The 20,943-nt window shown below is 42.5% G+C and overlaps 1 protein-coding gene across 2 annotated transcripts in view; it reads right to left on the reverse strand.

Moving 5' to 3' along the window:
- Positions 1–1,304: 1,304 nt before the first annotated feature.
- The window catches only part of znf704 (zinc finger protein 704), a 53,630-nt gene continuing 33,991 nt past the window's right edge, over positions 1,305–20,943 (reverse strand). Inside the window, exons 3-9 of one of the 2 annotated variants that reach the window (XM_037794141.1) lie at positions 15,343–15,446; positions 13,666–13,940; positions 8,158–8,258; positions 7,467–7,761; positions 6,679–6,813; positions 6,492–6,583; positions 1,305–5,192 (exon numbers count right to left, since the gene is read on the reverse strand). In XM_037794141.1, coding sequence (XP_037650069.1) covers positions 5,078–5,192; positions 6,492–6,583; positions 6,679–6,813; positions 7,467–7,761; positions 8,158–8,258; positions 13,666–13,940; positions 15,343–15,446 — 1,117 coding nt within the window. In that variant the 3' untranslated portion in view covers positions 1,305–5,077. Of the gene's footprint in view, positions 5,193–6,491; positions 6,584–6,678; positions 6,814–7,466; positions 7,762–8,157; positions 8,259–13,665; positions 13,944–15,342; positions 15,447–20,943 lie in introns of both variants that reach the window. The other variant, XM_037794139.1, reaches the window with a different exon arrangement.

Raw genomic sequence — 20,943 nt, forward strand, 5'->3', positions numbered from 1 at the left:
GTGTGTGTGTGTGTGAGGACATATACATGGAGGGTCCCTCGTAACTCACAACTTGATTTTTATACCGTCCGTATGAGCAGAATAATGCCGTCTTGTTTTATTCAACTTATAAATCACGGCTGAACGCTCAGCCCTTTAAGAGGCGGCAGCAGCTGAGAGGGTAAACAAACGCCAGAGAACAAAAGTCACACACCGCCGCTCCATTTGAAGGAAAAAAAAGTCCTCATAAGTATTCATATCACTCTCGCTGGTGCAACAAGACCGCCTATTGTGGCTCCTTGATGCCACAGTTTTAATTCTTGCTGTGCGAACACATGTTTGTAATGGCACGCCGTTTCTGAGCTCGCGTTTGTTTAGCGGCTCACTCTCCCCCCAGGTTGCTGGGCTGAGAGCTCACTTCTGCTCTAATATGAATATGATCAGATCAGGAGCGTGAGGCCATATGGCATGTTTGGCATCATTAGGGAGTCAGAATAGAAGAGTCATGATCCCTTTTTTTTCTGCCAGTTTTGCCTAAAAGGAAGTAAATTATCCAATATCCCCAAACAACCCACTGCATGTTTATGCGTTGGGTTCGGATTTAAAGTTTTACGCTGCTACTTAAATGACCTTTTCTGAGCAAGAATGCAACTATGGGTCTCGCTTAAAAGCTATTTTGTCATGTTCAATGTACTTGGAAAATTAAATTAAACAATTTGGATTATTAGCTGACGAAACAATCTCAACTCAGGACCCATTTACACACTTTTTCTTCTGGAGCTTTTGACTGGATCACATAGTCTTCATCAGCAGCTTGCTCAGTTGTTATGAAATCAAAGAAACACGTAAAGTTTGGACATCTACAGTTTCATGACAAAACTCAATCCGCTGATGAAGACTGTGTTGGTGCCTTCAAATGAAACTTGTGAGCTTGTGTCTTTTCTCGTAAACACGACCCCATTTGAAGGCACTATATGATAAGATCAAAAGCTCCAGAACAAGCAAGTAAGTGCACCTTGAGCTGAAATAGTTCAGCTGTTTCTGAGGTCAAGAAGGAACTGTTAGCTTAGTCTGAGTATCGAATGGTTTTGCTGTTTAGGGTATACGGAAAGCACTTCTATACTCGCACACAAGCAATTTTAGAATACAAAATGCACTAATTTCCTATAATTATATGAAATTCATGCATTTGATGTTACCTACAGGACTGAGCCCAACAAATGGAGAGACAGCAATGAGCACTAGTCATCAAAATAAAAGCATCAAAACTGAGAACAGAGGTTTTTCGGGGCGACCCCCTCACTAACTCGTGTCTGGAAACTTGGTAGGCTTGAGGCAGGGTGTTTTTATTTTCATGTTCTACAGCATAACATAGTGTACAAAATGAAGTTAATATGATCAGAAGACAACATGGGAGAAACAGCAAATGCACGGGAATAATAGCACCTCCATTTCTCCCCCTAGCTGAGGCCACAGCACCAGTATGCGCAGTAAGCCCAGACGGACCTGCTGGGCTGAGTGTCCTCTGAAATGCCCCTTAATGCTTCAGGCCATCTTTGTGCGATTGGCAGTGAACGGGACCAAGGTGTTCCTCAGTACTACGAACGATGCAGGCCGGGCCATACACGGTCCACAAACAAATCCCAGAGTTCCTCACTGAGGAGATGAACAGGTTGAGAGAATATGGCAGCACGTGTTCTTTTGTGGATTTACCCTAAACACAGGGTGTGAGATTAGCTTATTTTTGGCCAAATCTTATTACTTGGTCGACGCGACGCTGACCTAGAATCGAGAGAGAAAATTAAAATTAGCTGCCTGGAGATGCTGCCACCTAAAATATCCAGTCTTGGTCTGAACTAGGGATTTGTTCGTGGACAGATTGGCTACCAGATTGTTCCCACACACCAGTGGAGGAGATGGTCCGAACACACACATGAAGCACCACAATGATGGAGAAAGGGCAATGGGAAGTGCATGGAGTAAAAAAACAACAACAACATCCAGCCGCTGACGTCTGGACCAACAAAAACATCCTTGAACCCCGAAGTGTTAGCTGACAGGGAAATGCCACAGGCCATTTGATAAAGATGTGTAGCTCTCCCCGGTAGAAGGAGGAGAAGGAGGAGGAGGAGGAGGAGGCAGAGCACCGTGCTTCAGCGGCGGCCCGCATACTTCGCCCGGGGGCTCCTTCACATCCATACACAGAAGCGTGTGACCGCACACATGAGCGCAAACAACACACCGAGTTGTCAATCAAACTAATTGTGAGTGGGCGTAGCGCGCCACCGGGAGAGCAGAATTGGAAATAAGATAAAGGTTTTAATCAACTGTGGATTTCGACCGCTTAGCAGCGCCGGCAGCGTGACGTGAAGGAGCTCCAGGCGGGAGCGTGCGGGTCACACTCGCTGAAAAGAGCATAACAAGCTTGGCTTGCAGTGAGATTTATGCCTCCCTCCTACAGTTAGCCACAAAACAAAATCCTTCAGCAGAACATGAAAACAAAATCTCATAAACAGTTTATATATATATTCATATATATATATATGTATATATATATATGAAAAAAAACAACAAAAAAAAACAGCCAAATCTTTTTTTGCTTTGAATTTAAATTCCAACATGTTTTTTTCTTTACGTATATATAAATTTGTCTTTTCATAAACAATGATACGTTCACATAATACAATGGCATAATCAGTTTGGAGATAATCTAAATATTTCTTACTGAAACATCAATGTAATGACATAGAAGAAGAAGCACAATGATTTCTTTTCAAGAGCGACTTTAAGGCTATCCCTATATTCAAAACAATAGTAGCCCGACAGGTTGAACGGTACATTGTTTCCTCACGCAATGTCGTACTTGAACCGGTCTTGTTCATAAGGTGGCGAACGTAATGACCGAGGTCATAAACATGGAGCTTAAGAGAAAATACAAGAATGACATATATACATGATCAGACAGAAACAAATGGAGACAAAATAGAAACAGCTGAGCAAACGCAAAAGAGCTACGATTTTTACGATCGGTTGCGGAAGTAGTTATACTGTATATTAAGTGGGCGAGCGTGTATTAGCATTTATTAACTGGTGTTGGCTTTGAATAAATTCTGGGGGGTAAAATGACAAAAATGCCAAGAAAGAATTCAGCGTGCATTCACATAAATGTCATGAGAGTAACTGCAGAAACAAAATCACAACGTGCCTGTTGGTTAGAAACATTTCTAGAGTTGTAATAAAGCAGAACGCAGCCCCCGGGTGACAAAAAGAGTTGGTCCATTTATCACTACAGAGTAGAGAACATCTGTAAACTATTTGGCTTTGTGATTTTGTTTCCTGCCTTTGAGCCAACAAGGAGGCTGGAAATTCAAATGAAACATTCAAATGACAAATCAGATATTTTTTGACCTCTTTTTTTCCCCTCCTCGGTAACAAGGTTACGTGGCGATCACAAGGACTCTTATGAGAGCTCAAAGCTTTGCTTATGTGTTGCCAAGTGAATAAGAAAATGTGCTGCGGTACATATTAAACAACAAAGGAGTGACCTAATCAAGTGCTTATAACTTTATTCCACCCTTCTCCAAAACTCTTGGAGCAAATAACAGTTCAAAAAGGAGGAAGTAGCGACGTCAGGGTGGTCAAATGTTGCTCGTTTCCTTTTTATAACTGCTTATGTTGAAATGAAGAGTGCTCGTGGAAGAAAGAATCAATACAAGTAGCCACAAGTGCTCTGTTACACACATACAGTGCAAGTGCCTCACTTTTGGTTTTTCGGCCCTCCCCCTTTGGTTAACAGATCATCAAGATACGTAAACACAGAGATATTTTGTTCCCGTTGGGAAAGAAGTTGGTTGAGGAGGAGGAGGGCAATCTGTCTGTCTGTATGTGGTGAAAGATGTTTATCTTTTTATGGGCTTGCACGCTGCTGACTTCATGCTTTTCCAGTGCTGTCAGGAAGGTCTTTTAACACACTTTCTGTAGCAGGTGGTGGGTAAACAGTCTTGGTTTCGCCAAAAGAGAGAAAACATCAACAACAGTAAACGTCTTAACAAAAACCAAAAACATAAAGAGTAAGATAAAGGAGTTTTTGGTTGCAAAAAGTGTGTAATGAAAGAGGCTGACACAGTATAACTCCCAAGTTTTAGCTGCTGGTTTTTGCTTTCTTTAGATTCACATCCCTGATAAAACAAAGAAAATGAATCAACTGGATAAAAAAGTGACATAGAAAACAGTTCCTGTCTTCTGCTTTGATTGTGTTGGGAATACCTGTGTTTGTTTGTGAGTGTGAACACTGTTACGCTAAATCACCGGCGTGGTCCATCTGCTTTCCCTGACTATCGTTTTTTTTGCATCGATCATTCACTTTGTGTGTGTCTCTATTCTCTCTTCATGTCATACATTCCCTCAGGGCTGTCAGGAGTGAAGAGCAGGTGAGGAACCGGGAGAGGCTGTGATGTCGGTGATAAAAGATCACCTCAAAAAAGTCCAGAAATAAATCAAGAGAGATATTGGAAGGAAGAACAAAAACAGCGAGCTTCAACTTCGTGCTTTTTCATAACGTCCTTCAAAAACTTGCAGCACAGAGGCGCACTCTTTATTTGGATTAAAAAAGTGAAGATTTTTTCTTTTCACAAAACACACAAAAAAAGCTTTTGGCCTTTTTTTCCCGGACCCCTTCGTTGACTAGACTTTTCATTTAAAAACCAGAGCTTTACAAAACATAGAAATATGCAACACTGAACCCAACATAAGAAAAACGGGAGAAATCTTTAGATCTATTTTTTCTTTACACCGTTTAGCTGCACTGGGGTTTCCCAAAACTGGGAATGGTAGGAATGGTGGGAATGGCGAGGCAGTACTTGGAATCCTGGGCAGCAAAAGGTGACTCCGCTGTCCTTTGGTTCCTTCCGCAGCTGGAGTTCAGTGGAGCTGAGGGGGGAGGACGACAGGGGCGGAGCCAGAGCTTGGCGGACAGTTGCGATTTTGAGCTGAAGAAAACCAAATGCATGCAAAATGATGCCCCCCCTCCCTCCCCGTTCTCTGGCGAAAGGCAGCAGTGCCCGTTGGCGTGGCGCGCCGTGAAGCTGGTGGGGGACGTTCAGTCGGTGAATCTCTGGCAAGCCTTTTTCCAGCGGCAGGCGGTGCACCACATGTCGCGGTTCTCCATCCCGTACACCTTGCGGCACTTCTTCCCTTCCCCGCGCACCTTCCGGCTGAGGAGGAGAAACAGATGAAACCGTCATGATGGAGAAGACAGCACATTATTATTTGTTTAATAATACTGTAAGCACTAGCATCGATCTTGTAGAAACCTGTGGTGAGACATAGTACACCAAACCTGTGGTAAAAAAAAACATTCCAAGTAGTATCGAAACTTCTCATAAGACTATTTGTATGGTTTTGCTCGCAGCCAATCACCGCATTTTAATGCGACGTGGGATTGGCGCACTACCGCAGCAGCTACAACCCATATAGTCTCTGGTGTGAAGTTGAGCGCGGTGTATTTTACGGAGTTGGCAGTTCAGTGTGCCGAGATGCCACCAAAACGTTAGAAAGTATGCCTATACTACACGCCTGTGGTGTCTGATCAAATTGAAAGCAGTAGCGGTGGCATTCACATGACGGTTATCGAATGAAGTAGAAAAATAAGGTATCACATGAAGTATTCTATTGGTATCTGTATTACTTTAAGGGCAGGGTTTCCTAAATTGACTCCCCACCAGGCCAAAGCATCGGGGAATTATGTATTTTTAAGATGTTTTTTTAAATAAAATGTGTTATACAAGTAGCAAACTCCTTTAAGGAATAACTCAGTGCGTAGATTGTGTGCTTAACGTTGATGAGTGTCTGTGTTTGCGGTCAAGACAGAGACAGAGATAGCGAGGGAGCGTGTGTGTGTGTGACATGGCGGACTCTGTGAAGAGGACCCGCTCCCTATGTAAATATGAAGGGCTCATTGTAAGCTAAACACAACGATTCTTAGTTTCAGGTGATTATACCATAATGAAAACATAGTTGTGAATATTATATTCATTACTGCTATTAGATCCCCCAAAATGTTACACACTGTTGCTTTAAGAAAGCAAATAAGTGCATTTCTCAAAATGTCAAACTGTTCTGGTAAGTATAGCCTCAGTGTTTGTCACGTCTAATTGCAGCTATCAACAGACAACAATGTCCTAATGTGGTAAACAGGTAAATCGTTCAATCTAAAACAGCGTGGTTCCTTATTGAAGTGGATCAGAGGCAAATCAGAGGCTGAACCGAGCTGATTAATCATGACATTCTTTTAATTAAGAGCCATCGAGCTGATTTGTGAGAGTCAATATTTTTCACCTTTTACCACATGAGGTGTTTCTCACTCAGTCGGGTTTAATTGAAGTAGAAAATCACATTAGATCCACTGGTTTAAATATGAGCTGTCTCCTGGTAATATCTAATATGTGTTCGCAGTTTGTTCGGCCTTTAATTAAAGCTAAAAAGGAAATCAGCGAGCAGTGAGGATCCAGTACCTGAGGGCAGTGGTGGCTCTGGGAGGGGACGAGAGGACGCCGATGGTCTGGGAGCGCTGCTCGCCGAAGCCCTGGCTTTTACTGGGGGACACCTGAAGAGGGCAGACAAATGTGGGATTATAAGAACCACTGTGCATGTGGCTGAGAATAAATGTCTGGTCATGCATGTGTATTGAAGTTTCCTCACCGTGGTCCCAGTGAAATTGACGGGCGGCGACTGCCAGGAGATGCTAAAGCTGGAGTTGTTGGTGGGAGTGAAGCTGGTGCAGGCTGAGCCGGTCGAGTTACTGCTGGTGGACGGGATGGACACTGGAGCCGTGGCCTGAGGGCAGGGGTCAAAGGTCAAAATTGTGGACAATCATGCGATTAATCACGATTCAATATTTCAATTGATTGACAGCCCTACTTTTCATGTGTAACTATTGCTTGGTTTGGTTTGTGCAACAGTATCTCGGGTTGTGTAACTGCTTTTTGTCACTTTAAAACAATTTCGCTCCCTGAAATTCATCAGACAAATTTGTAAACACAAGTGAGCCTCAAACTGAATAAATGGTCATGTTTTAGGTATCTCACATTGTAAAAACTCTTCAATTACATTAAGCACTAATAACTTATGTAGATATACACACGTAGCCATCACATTAACTGATGGATTGTGCCGTTATTCCACCTACAATTAATTGTTTCAAACCTGCTGCTGTGTGTCGATATACCACAACTGGTAGCACAGCTGTTAACGGGAGCAAGGGACCATCACGTCGCTGTGACATCATTAGTGTTTTTTGTAAACACTGTGACACATAATCAGGATAATGAGGACCCTGATGGCAGTGTGTGAGAGGAAATATGTGCATTTTGTGCAGCCTGATAAGTGCGTCGTGGTGTGTGTATTGATCTAGAGAGTGCATCGATCGTGTGTGTTGTACACTGATCTTAATATCGCCTGTGTGAGTGTGTACATGTGCACCCGCTCACCTGGTAGGCGTGGTCCGTGTGGATGAGGTAGAGTGCGCTGGGCGCAGAGCGGCTGAGCGGGGTGGTGCCGCCAGCGTGAGACTCCTTGGTGTCGGAGGACTGCGGAGGTCTGTGGAAGTCCGACAGCTGGCTGAGAGATGGGAGAGGAGCGGGTGGAGGAGGAGGTGAGGGGAGGACGGACGGGGACACGGGGGACAGGCTGTTCAGCCCGTCGGCCACCGAGTCCGTGTTGAGCTTGATCTCCGTGTAGTAGAAGTCCTCCTCGCCGTCGCTGCAGTCCGAGTCACAGTTACGCCTACAAACAGACAGAGGGGTGGTGGTGGTGGAGAGAGAGACAGACAGAGAGAAATTAAAACATATACAATTCCCCTCTGAATGCTGATTACTCCACATGTTCAGCAATCACACATCATTAATGTCATTCCTCCAACCTACAAAACACCGCCATCTGCAGTTAATCAGCGTAGCACCTCAGTTTAATCGAATGTCACATATAAATGTATGATTCATCCGATATCATTGTTCTCCTCCTCCACCCTCACTCCCAGAGAAGGAAGTGTTACCGTGGCGATAATCCATCAGCCATTAATCTGCTGTTTTTGACAATGAAGTGGGTCGGAAGGGTGAGAGAGGAGGTAGGAAGTGTGTGTGTGTGTGTGTGTGTGTGTGTGTGTGAGTGTTGGTGTCTTACCCCAGGTGGATGGTGCGGATGTGTCTCTGGATGCCGGCAGCGGTACTCAGTACCTTGCCACAGTTCTTCCACAGGCACTTGAACATCACCTTCATGGAGTTCTGCAGGAAACACACAAAGTACAGCAGCTACGGTCAGAAAACACAGTAGTGTTGACAGAAATATGTGGTTCCTTATACAGTATAACATCTGTGTTTGGGTCACTCTCTCACATTACCTTTAAAACAGCGAAAGAGTAAATGACAAGCAATCAGATGTGTGCAGATCAACTCCCTCAGCAGATTTCTCATGATATATATGCACAAAACTCACTCGCTCATTTAATTAAATCCATCTATATATTACAGAAGGTGAGATACATCTGGTATTTCCCTCCAGGGTTAGTCAACCATCCTGTAGTGCATCATTTCATTTTAATTTCTTCCTCATTATCAGGTAGCATGGTCGTCAGGCCCTCTGCCTCATCCTAGCCAGCAGGCCCTCTCGCCCTCTCTGTCTGTGTGTGTGTATGTGTGCTGTGCTTGATTGCAGGAGTGGACTCAGGTGTGCAGGGGTTGTGCTGCAGCTGCAAACCGTCATCAATCTACTCTACTACAAATACTGGTCTTCATCTTCACCATGCTGCCAGATCGTAGACTCTGTTCCCACAGTCACTCTAGTTCAAGCTTATTATCTGAAAATCTCTTGTCTGTTTTTGTATGATTATCTCATACCTGTTTTCCTCTGCCTTCAGCAGCACTCGGCCCAATTCTTGCCTCCATTCCACTCCTGCCTAGCACACACCTCTGGACCTCTGGATCTTGGGACACAGCTCTCCTTCCCTCCCCCTCTGCCTGCAAACTCACCTGCCTTGCTCTACCCAGTTCTCGCCATCACAAATTACGTATTGTAATAAATGATTTCATTGCATCTATTACCTGCCTCAGTCTCTGTGTTCTGCACTTGGGTTCACTAAATTAGCCACGCCTAACAATGGTAGGAGAACGGTTCAGGCTTCTCAAGTGACTACATAACATAAAAGCATATTGATTGCTCAGGCTCTTTATTTAACCCACTGTAAGTTTTTAAGGGCTCAGTTTAGGACTTTATTGATTGATTTTATTTGTTTATATTTATTTTAGTGGCAGCATCAGGTGACACCAGTTGGTGCGATGAAAACTATGGTTATTATAGTCTTATGTTATCCTTTCACTCATATGCTAATGTATAGTTAATGAAATACAATCTACTGTAGATTTAAGTAGTTCTCACTATGCTGGGAACTCCAGGAGCTCTCTCTTTAAGTGCAACACACATCAGCTGCATTTCACAGCATTCACTTGATGTGTACCAATTGACGCCCACAGCACACAACAGATGTGTCACAGAGACAGAGGATGTTGGTGAGGTACAGTAGCCGGGATGTCCCGACTAGTGAAAGTGATGAAACTGATGATTTTTCTAGAGAGTTGACATGCAGCATCACTGCTACACTGGACAGTGACATATCCTGAGGAGCTGCTGCACAACATATGTTGGCGATGATGTCATGCCCTTTTGATCTCAAAGACTTTGTTTACTAAATAAAACACATTGATTTACTGCCATGTGTGGATTATTTCTACATCTCTATTTTGGTGTATATAGTTTTTTTTTTTTCTGGCATCTATGCTTTTATTTTTGAAAACACAGTGGAAAGTTGACAGCAAATGACAGCAACCACAAAGCTACCAGGACTACATTGTGTTTTGTTAATACAGGTCACTACCAGCTATTAATTTAGGATTATTTAACACATGTCAATTTTATTTTGGAGAAATTTACATATTTCTATTTAGGGCAGTGGTTAGCAATGTCACCTCACATCAAGAGGGTCGCAGGTTCAAATCTGGCTTGTGGCCCTTCTGTGTGGAGTTTGCATGTTCTCCGTGGGTTTTCTCCGGGTTCTCCGGCTTCCTCCCACAGTCCAAAGACATGCAGGTTAGGTTATTTGTTGACTCTAAATTGCCCGGCGGTGTGAATGTGAATGTGAATGTGAATGGTTGTCTGTCTCTATGTGTCAGCCCTGTGATAGTCTGGCGACCTGTCCAGGGTGTACCCCGCCTTCGCCTAATGTCAACTTGGATCGGCTCCAGCCCCCCCACAGAGTGCATATAAGAAGCGGACGTAGTCACCGTGACATCATCCATTGGTTTGTGGACTGTTGTTTTTAAGTCTCAAGTTCAGCATTTTGGCTGCTGTCATCTTGGTTTTTGGCAATCACCATTAGAAAGAATGCCAGTTTAAGGCACCCCCGCATTGGCTTCACTTTTCAGACCCAGAGGTTGCCCGCTGGTTAAAACGCATTTCTAAAGGGTTATTCTGCTATTGATAAATGTGGATTATGTTTGTCGTGTCACACTGCCAATGCTGTCAAAACTGTGAATATTCACTGCATACTGACAAACAAAGGAATTAAATAACTTCACACTAGATGCTCTTTCGTCTTTGTTATACAGCTTTACTGTAGCATCTTTCAGAGGAGCTGTCCTGAACACACATTTATCTGGAGCTGCGTGAGGCCAAATAATGGTAAATGTCTCTCTGGTTGTGAGCTGGCGAGGCTGCTGTATCTGTTATCTGTCTACTGTAATTACACCACCGGCCTCCTCGAGAGACTGTACATTGTTTTTCATGGAGTGAAAAGCCCCTCGTGCTTTCTCCCTGCCCTCCAGCCTCCCCGCTCTGAGCCATTATAAACGGCCTTATAGGCCTGTCTATCAAACTATTGTTGAGGGGGCTGATTTAATTTTGACAAGATGTTTTTTTCTTTAATTTTCCTCGTCTTTTCAGAAACGCATGCACACACAACAATTGTCTGCCCCCCCCCCCCCAATCTCTGTGCATTGTTTTGTCTTTGGGTAACAAAAGCCTGTTTAGCGTGTATGTGTGTGTGTGTGTTATTCCCTTTTAAAGAAGCATTTCACAGTTAATTAAATGGTGAGCTCCAAACGGTATTGTCTTGCCAAGAGAGAAGCGAGAGCACAAGAGGAGCGTGTAGATAATTTCATGTGAAACCTTGGCATCACACATATAGCACGTGTGTTTGTGTGTGTTTATGTAAGTCAACTACATTGTTATCCAAGCTTAATAGAAAATCTGTTTGGGTCTCCATCCTCTCTTCCCCTTTTCTGAATTCCTGTTGGTCCCCCTTTAAATCTTTCTCTCCCTCCTTCCCATTTCTTAATGTCTCTCTCTCCCTCTCGTTGCCCTTCTTTGTGATAAGTCTCCAATTAATACACTACGATGCGGAGCTCACCCAAGAGACTTTATCGATTTTTTTAGAGGCTACATGGAGCCGGCAGGATCTTTATGTTTGCTGTAGTGGGTATTAAAATCATTACTGCCGTTGCGGAGCGGCTGCATGTGAAGTCTGAGAAGTAATTATGAAGGGCAAATGTCTAGGGAGGACACACACATATATACAGAAAGAGTGGAGAGGGGGGCGAAAACATGGGCGAGAGCAAGAGAGGACGTGGGGGAAGAAAGGGGGAGAGAGAGTGAAAGGAGGGATAGATGGATGATACTGACAGCAAACCAGCAAGTAGAGTGCTGATAAGGAGAGAGAGAGATAAAGAGGGAGAGCAAAGCAATATACATCTGAAAAAATAATGAGTGACACTGAGCTGTGGATGTGATGAGCTGTCAGTGGTGTGTAGAAATGAGACGAGCAGAAAATGATGAGTGAGAAAGACACAGATGTGTGTGTTGTGCTCGTAACATCTGGGCTGCAAAGACAAAACTACCACTGGAGCAAAAAGGCTGCGTGTCCTTTCCTGTCCCATTTTCAACTCTGCCAATCAGTCAGTCAGTCTCGACTACATTCTTCACCTCAGGGGTTAATATCAGTGTGTGTTGAAGAAGGAAATCAAGCAGCTCGTGTACGTCTGACAGCTTCTTATTGAGACATCTGCCTGTTATCAGGAGAGCTGCTGCCGTTCTCTTTTAAACCCCTTTAATATGTGACAGCTCCACACAGAAATAAAGGAAAGATTCATATAGTACTGTTGCAACTGTTTCTAAACCTTCTAGGGCACATAAGGTCATGATCACAAAACAATTTGTATTTCCTAGAAATTGTGGGGATTGAGGAAGTAACTGGACACTTTAATTGGAACTTGCAGCCTGAGAGAAAATTGCTTATTTATTATTTTGTTCATACCAAGATAGTTTTATCTGAAAATGCATCTTTTTCTCTCCGCTTTGGCCTTCTATCCAAAATAAAGCATTGCTCTCTTGCACGGCATTTTTCAGACCCCAGAACAAATCATTTAACAACTTAGACAACTTCCAGTTGCCTACAACTTTCTCTGTGATCATTTTATATATGTCAATATAGCTGGTACATGGATGTAATATCAATACTGGATGCTGGACCCCAAGATGACGCCTATTCATTCCAATGAGAATTGCTCACCTGGCGCATATGCCAAAAAAGTTTTCTAGCTTCTGGGTTTACTTCCAGGTTATGTGGCCCACTGAATATGTGCAGTAGTGTTTCTCCCGCTTGGCCAATAGACTTTACATTGTGATGACGTCACAGATTTTTAAAAAACGCTTTTCTCGACTCAAGGAAAGTTTTACAAATATAAAACCTCAATGGATCAAAAATTCCTAATAGAAAGAGTCAAATTTGACCTTGTTTGCAGTTTGAAGTGTTTTGTCAACAGTTTTACAGACATCTCTTACGTGGTGGTCTATGGGGAAAATGCTTTTTCGGCCGCAGGGGGATTTTTCACTGAAATACCGCGAGTGGCCACTGGAAACAATTGGAAGCAAGGCTGAGCGGCGGCACCGTATCCTGATCTTATTAAACATTCATGGACTGATCACACAATACAGTACATTTTCTAAAATCTTAGTGATTGATGGTTAGAGGGAATCAGTGGCTTTTTAGTTGTTTGGTGAATATTTGGACAAGAGTGTTCTGTGTTTTATGACAGAATAAAACAAAACAAACAACCAATAGTGATTTGATTGACGTCTCAGTGCTGAGTTACTGGTTAGTGGGTGGCATTTAGACTGTGATTAATTCACTATTTTGTGCTCATTCAGCTGTTTGACAACAGAAACAGAAAACATGTAAATGAGAACAACTAAATCCTGAGGTCAGCTATTTTAAAAGAGACTACAAGTGATGATGATGAAGAGCAGGAGAGGACAGAATGGAGGTTCAACCAGCTGAGTGTTGGTGAAGTAAGCGGGCTGTTCCACTTTCTACCAGATGATGGCTGTCATGAACAAGTTTGCCAGAAAAAAAGAGGACAAAGAAGAAGAAATGTAGCTGTTTTCTTACTGTCTGGTGGTTTAATGTGGAAGAAGTCAAATGTTTTAATATTGTAGTAATACGTGATTTCATCTTGTGTATGCCTATTTGTTTTTTAATGGTAGAAATGCCTTCAACTCCTAATTGACAAAGATGTGTTCTCAGAAGCAGAACAGGCCTTTTCCTTTCAGCCTTTTAACTCAGATGTTGTCTACGGTATTCACCTTGCGCTTGCGAGGGATGGGCTCATCGAAGAGCAGGCTGCTGCCGTCCTGCTCGTCCAGGCTAGGGTCTTCGGGCCCCGCGGGGCCGGGTCCCACACCGCCCATGCTGGGCACACGGAAGGGCTTGAAGCTGTCGGCAGAGAGCGGCGGAGAAGGTGTGGAAGGGTTGGACTGATCACTGGGGGCAGACCAGCTCCAGTAACCCCCTGAAGAGCTGTTGCTAGACGGGGTGAAGGGTCCAGCGGAGCCGTTGTCCTTCCACGAACCACTCAGACCTTCTGAGAAGATGGTGAACAAAAAGGGGAGAGGTGCAGGGAAGGAGGAAAGAAGAACATAGGGGGAGATCATAAGTAAATCTAACAAACTCCTTCAGTCATATGATGATACAACCACAGCAAAATGTGTGGGCGTTCCTCTATCAGCGGTGGGAGATCAAGACATTCAATTAAGTTCAGACGGCTTTATTTGCACATCACACAAAAGAGCCTCGCAGCACTGCTGTTGTCTGTGACACAATAAAAAAAAGGTTACTGTTTTTGTTCTGTGGTTCCGCTGCGACACTTCCAAGGTCTTGTTTTTTCAGATCAAAGAAACGTTTCTTTTGAATATCAGCTACAAAAGGCAGTTCACTTTGTGAAGGTTGAGGCTGGTGGGAAACTTTGGAGTGTGTACACAAGTGTGTGTGTGAGAAAATATGTGTGTGTGTTTTGAGGGATGTGTTTGAGTGAGTAAGAGAGAGGAAGAGTGAAGAGCAGACCTAGTTTGTTTGGTCTAGTGAAGCTGCCTCTTGGTGGAGGAGTGTCTCTCCTCTCAGTCTTTCTTTACTACATGAAAGAGGAAGTGGCTCACCAACAATAAGAAAGCTGCTCTGATATGCATTTGGTTTTGTGGTACAGAAATGTTATGATTGAGTGATAATAATATCAAGATCAACACCTTTCAATGAGAGATGTGCAATTGAACAATCATATGGCAGATTATGAGAATGAAATGTTAACCATGGTGCACCATGCATGAGAACCTACTTTGTGTACTGATGTAAATGCACATTGTATGATCTCCAACTTGTGTGCATGGGTGTGACATCTGGATGACTACATTAAGATAAAACCGTACAGTTGGTATTTAAAATCCACTTTGTGCACGTGTGCATGATGTATACGATGCACATTTAACATCTGACTGTGAGTGTAACTGTGATAACGCGTGCATGGTGGTTGGAGGGTTGGCTGCACGTCTGCTCGGTTGAATAGACGGCCGTTTGGTCGCATGTGACTGCAGCTACGGGGCACTTTGGATTCCCGCCACCGTGTAGGGTGGCACAGATCCAGACTCATTGTGCTTTTCTGTGGATGTGCAGAACTCATTGATGGGAGAATCCTAAAGCACAGCAGGTGGCAGTAATTTATCAAGCTAAGCTTGCACATGCATTCACAAGATAACAGCTGTGAGGGAATGAAAAGTCAGCGTATAGCGGAACATACAAATTACAGGCTTAGGCTGCGCTACTTTTTTTAAAAAGGGTTTCATTTTTCATAAAGATTCTGGGAGGGAGGGAATGATACATCAAAGCCGCCAAAGATTAATTTAAAGCTGTGAAGTTTAAAGCATATTGTAATTGTCAAAACCCCACTGGGTCAAAAGGACATCCCCCATTTTAATAGCTGTGATGCTCACCATTGACTTTGACAGGTGGACTCCTGACCAGCGGGCTGGTGGAGAGACTTGTCAGCACCATGGCAGCCGTCACCTTGTCCATGTCCACTTCCTCCTCCGACCGTCTGTGAAAACACAAAAGAAAAAGAGCAGGATTTTACTGAGTGTCTTCTGCTCCCAATACATTATCACTGAAAAAGACTCTACTCTATGTTTTTCATATGCAGATTTTAACAGGCCACAATATACACACATTACTAGGAGTGGGATTCACCAGAGGCCCCACGATACGATATTACCATGATACTTAAGTCACAATACGATCTCATTGTGATTTTAAACATTTTGCGATATGCTGAGTATTCTGATAAGATAGATTGTGATTTTATTACCTTTGTTTAACTGCAAATTATGCAGTTTGTCAACATCTGTTTTATTTAATAAGATACAGTTTTCACTCAGTTCATCTCAGAGTTTTCATTCACATATCTTGAAGTCAGAGGTCAAGCGACCAATTTGAAAATGGCCATGCCAGTTTTTCTCACCAAAATTTAGCGTAACTTTGGAGTGTTATTTAGTGTTCTTCCAAGCTAACATGACATGGTTGGTACCAATGGATTCCTTAGGTTTTCTAGTTTTATATGATATATGATATGACCATCTTCAATCTAGTTTTAAGACTGAGCCCGCTACAACCTCTGAAAGACAGAATAGCAGTCGTATTGTTAAGAGGTTAATAGTTTATATAATAAAAGATCAATATGTGCTGTCCGTGTATCGATACAATAGTGCCATGCAAAACAACGCAATACTATGCTGTATTGATTTTTTGCCCACCCCTTAACCTTACACACATAAACCAATGTCTGAAGTTGTGAAGCTCAAGAACACAGTGAGTCTGTGTCTTCTTCATTTCCCTCCAGATGTTTTCAGACAAAAATCCTCCTTCTGGTCTCAAACTCACTCAGCTTTGAATTCTGCAGCATAAGCTTCTAATTACATCTAAGTTTTTATTATTTTTTTTATGTCCTTTGTGGGCGACTGATGCAATCGCTCAGACCCCATTAGAAAAATCAACAGCCAACAGCTGAAACGCTGCTGTACAAAATAAAACTGAATAAATGTAAAACTAATCTAGACTGATGTGGGTCTTGTCCTCAATCCCTAAAGCCTGAATTATCAACACAAGCTCAGTGCTGCACAGTACACACACTGGCCAATCCATATGACAGACTAACCACACACAGCATACGTATTTGTCTCTTCTAATTGGCGCGTGGCAAATGTACAATAGAAGACAGGTGCCTTAATCCTCTCGCATGTATTCCTCAGAGAGAGGCAATCCCTGTGATCAAAGAGATGTCAATAGCTTTATTACCGACGGTATACTGTACCTATGGTACATGCTCGCTATTAACATAACAAGCAGTGTGTGTGTGTGTGTGTGTGTGTTTTTTTCCTGAGACTTTGATGGTGACTGATCAAAGTCAATTCTATTACAATGATGAAATTTCCTGCTGCCTCGGAAGAAACATGACATCAGCCATCACCAAGTTTTCACAGCCGCTGAGATCAAATGGTTATCCTGAGTCTTAATTGGTATAAATCCTTTACAGGCAACAAATATATTGAAATAAACAACACATTATTTTTACTTTCCTAATACCTTTCAAACAACAAATAAATGCACTCTTAGAAGTAAGGGGATAGAGGATTGTGCAAGTTATGCAAAAATCTGCAAGATGATGCAATAATTCATATTCTCCTCCATCAGCACTTGTGTCTCATCTACCGTACTGGTTACACTGGTCATAGTAATGCATTGTCTAACTTATGTAATCACAACTGTATGCATTAAGTGGCAAGTAAATAGAAATGCTGCCCAAATGTCAATTAGATCCTTAAAACTGAGAACTATTACTATTTTTCTTACTAGTATTTATCTTTTGATGATGTTGTTTGTTGTGTTTATATCTTCTATGGGTTCTGCACATGATGAGTTTACATATGTACACATGCATTTTTTTATTGTTAATGTGTAAATCAATTGGGCATTACATGAATTGTTGCAAGAATAGAATATGATTGCTACTTCTTATGACTTCAATTTTCTTGCTTTTATTGTTCTTACTAGTATCTGGGTTGTGATGGCGATAATTTGATGACCTGTATCAGCTGGTTGGTAATCTCGCAAGGGCTGAAATGTATCTGTTTCCTTCTGCTGCTGTGCATTATTAAAAGTATTGCATACTTGTTTGCAAGTGCTGATGACTTAATTTGCTATTGTGTGATTTTCTGGTTGGCACCCATTAAACTCTGAAGACGTTTGAGTTGAGCACGCCAGTTCTTGACTCTGCTTCAGAGGGAAAAAGGGAATATAAGAGCATTTGGATTTCCTGGTATTGAACTGAATAAACATCTGTACTGTCCAATGGCTGATTGCCCCTCATAAATGTGCACAGCAAAAACAATTTGTGCAAATCAAGCATTGAACGCTCACTGAGATGAATCCATCTAGAAACTCCCCGACCGTGTCTTCCCAATTCAGTGACATTTCAGCTTAAATATAATAAAATAAAAAACAATAGAAAGATATAAAAACGAGGAACGCGGCCAGGAAAGTAACCACAATGCCAAGGACCACAGGGTCTGTCACAACGGGGCTTTGGCTGCGATCACTACACTCACTGCATCTGTGTTGTAAATAACCGATGACAGCATGCAAACACATGCCTCCTTAGTCATGTTGCAGTTTAACGTCTGGTGCAATATCCCGCTGTAAAGCATGACAGGGAACTTGGAATGACTTGCACTGGGGCAACAATTCACATCCCATCCTAACAGCACATGACCCAAAGCATACTGTACTGTACTGTATAACCAAAAGCAACAGTGGAGAGGCTTAACAACAGCAGCAGTGTTGAACATGTTGAATGGCCCAGACGTGACTCCCCATGTGTATTTTTAGAATGGCTTTAAGGCACAGATGCTCCCCATCCACGTTGACCGAGCTTAAGCAAATATAAAAAAGAAAAAGAAAGTCCCAAAATCCACATGTGCCAAACTAATGCAGATGTGTTTAAGACGACTTAAAAGCTGACAAACGTATAAGGACGCATCATTACATTTTATATGTAGATAAATCTCACCCAAAACTTCATTATGTTTTGTCTAACCCACTTTGAATCTAGCCATGTGTTGATCCCAAGAGTAAACCTTTTCCATAATAGGGAACAAAGGCTGTAAATAAAAAGCACAGGGCAGTTCTTACTGTTTGCATTGAGATCAACTTTTGATTGGGTGTTTTTTCTTTCTTTTTTTTACCACAACGCTACTTGGCACAGGTTGACACTTCTCCTAAAATTTTTTATATTCATACTTTGGACTTTCCCCCCCAAAAATCAAAATTTTTTCAGTGCAAATGTTCACCGTTTGTACTGTAATGAGTAGCTGTCAGAGCTGCATGCCCATCCAAGAGCTGATATGCTCAAATTAACTGCCAAACAGCCAGCTGCCTGTCACAATGAGTAGACTGTTTGTGTGCTGATGATGAGACAATATCCAAATCGGTTCATCTGTGGTGTTGACAGGCACAGCGACCAAGTTAATCAACAGTGTTTTCACTGCCCAAGACACCATGTGTACCTGATCTCCACCATTCAGGTGTCTTTATGTGTCTGTGTAGCTCCACACTAACTTGAGATGGTGTTGTTGATCGTAGTGGGGCTGTGTGTGTTTCTCCACATGCAGTCAGTGAGGCCTTATTTTTGGCTGTGTTAGCAACTACAAGTTAAAGGAGCGCACTGAGCAAGAGGGGATTTCCAAGGCTCTCTACCAAACGAGAACAGACTTTTGGAGGATGTATCATTTTCTGAACCAGAACCAAACTGAACCAGTTAATCACAAGGTTGATAAAAATGTGTCCTGCCCTATAGTAGCATTACGTTATCGCTCTGCTGATATGGTAGTATCCTCTTCAGACCGTCTGGGACTCTGGTCTCTGTATGAGACAAAGTTTAGAGAAGCGGCCGTATGCTGGCCTTCATAAGAGGTGGAAAACAGGAACTAACTAACAACACTTCTGATCAGGCATTAATCTCACCATTGTGTGGCTTATTGTCCACAAAAATGTGACCTCACCACCTCTGATAAAGTGCAGCTCACAGCTTTTCAGTAGGAAGCATCCTGGAGTCTGAAGACTGAAGACGCTGACAGACTATGGGCGCATTTACAAGCCAACATTTAGTCCACTTTAATCGAACTCTGGTGCGGTTCATTTGGGTGGTTGTGAACGCAGTAATGGTTCTCTGGCGCAGACCAAAACAACCGATCCGAGACCATTTACGAGAGTTGGTCTTGGACAATTTCCAAGCAGGCTGTCTGTGCGGGCATTGCCTGTGTCCGATGTTTGCTTGACATCTGGGCCGAAGAGAACATACAGAATATGCTAAAAAAAAGTCCACAAAAATAGATCAGTGCTGAGTGAAAGTGAAAAAACATTATTATATTACTATTATAATATTTCAAAGTCCACAAATCCCTGGATAGAAGTGGCAGCTCTCGAGATGAAAAAGATAAATTCGCTCCTTCGTACACGGCCCTCAGCTACTTAATTTTTTATTTGGTCAACTTTAAATTGTGCACTGTGAAACCGAACCAGAATAAATAGAAAACAAACCAAAAGTATAAATTTCGCTCTGATTTGTACCAGTCAAACGGACTATGGTTTGTGAAGGCGCCCTATAAGTGAGGGCGAAACACACAGACAAAGACACAGAGCTGTCGGTCTCGTAATATAATATTATTATGACTTAATTCTCTAGGCCTAAATCTCAGATTATTATTTTTTTTCTAACAGTGGCCCTAATACTCCGTTGTAGTTGACAAACTACAATTCAGATTTATCTTATTCTCTCACTAATTTGCGGCTCCATTAGAGCAGCTTTTTTGATCAAAATTATTGCTAGGGACAATTCAGTAGTCGCTGGATATTGGGGACATGTCCCTCCCAGATTGTACGCCCTTGCATCAATGTGAGAGCTATTAAAAGTGTATTAACTTTACAGGCAGAGATTGGTGGAAGAGAAGAGAGCATTCGCTAACAAAGAAAGAGCCTCAGCCTCCATTAGCTGATGTCTAATTTATGACCCTTTCTGTTGAATATGATGTCATTACAGCCTCCTAATAAATCAAGAAACGGAGCCGCATACACAACTGCCACTTTCACCCATAACCCCCCACCCTACGTCGCCGTAAAACCACTTCCTGGTCACCTTGGGAGGCCGTCATGTGACTGTAGACATTATTTCCATGGAAACAGTGACAGACAATAATTACTGGGTGCTTTATCTATCTTGAAATATGAAAGGCTAAATCTCAGAAAAACACATTAGGAGGACTAACAATTAAGATGTAATGTATGAGATGGAGCGAAAGAGAGGGTGGGAAGGGGAATTTCCCCAAATCGCATTTACCATTAGTGGTCTTATCAAACTTAGTTTTGTGGTTATTATGGCTATAATTAACACACACACCAAGAGCATGTGTGTGTATGTATGTTATAGAGAGACACATGATAAAAGGCCCGATACATGTGGTGTGACACAGTAGACGTAGTGGGAC

This window comes from Sebastes umbrosus, chromosome 15 (genome assembly GCF_015220745.1).
Source record: "Sebastes umbrosus isolate fSebUmb1 chromosome 15, fSebUmb1.pri, whole genome shotgun sequence".
In the NCBI taxonomy this organism is placed as follows: Eukaryota; Metazoa; Chordata; class Actinopteri; order Perciformes; family Sebastidae; genus Sebastes; species Sebastes umbrosus.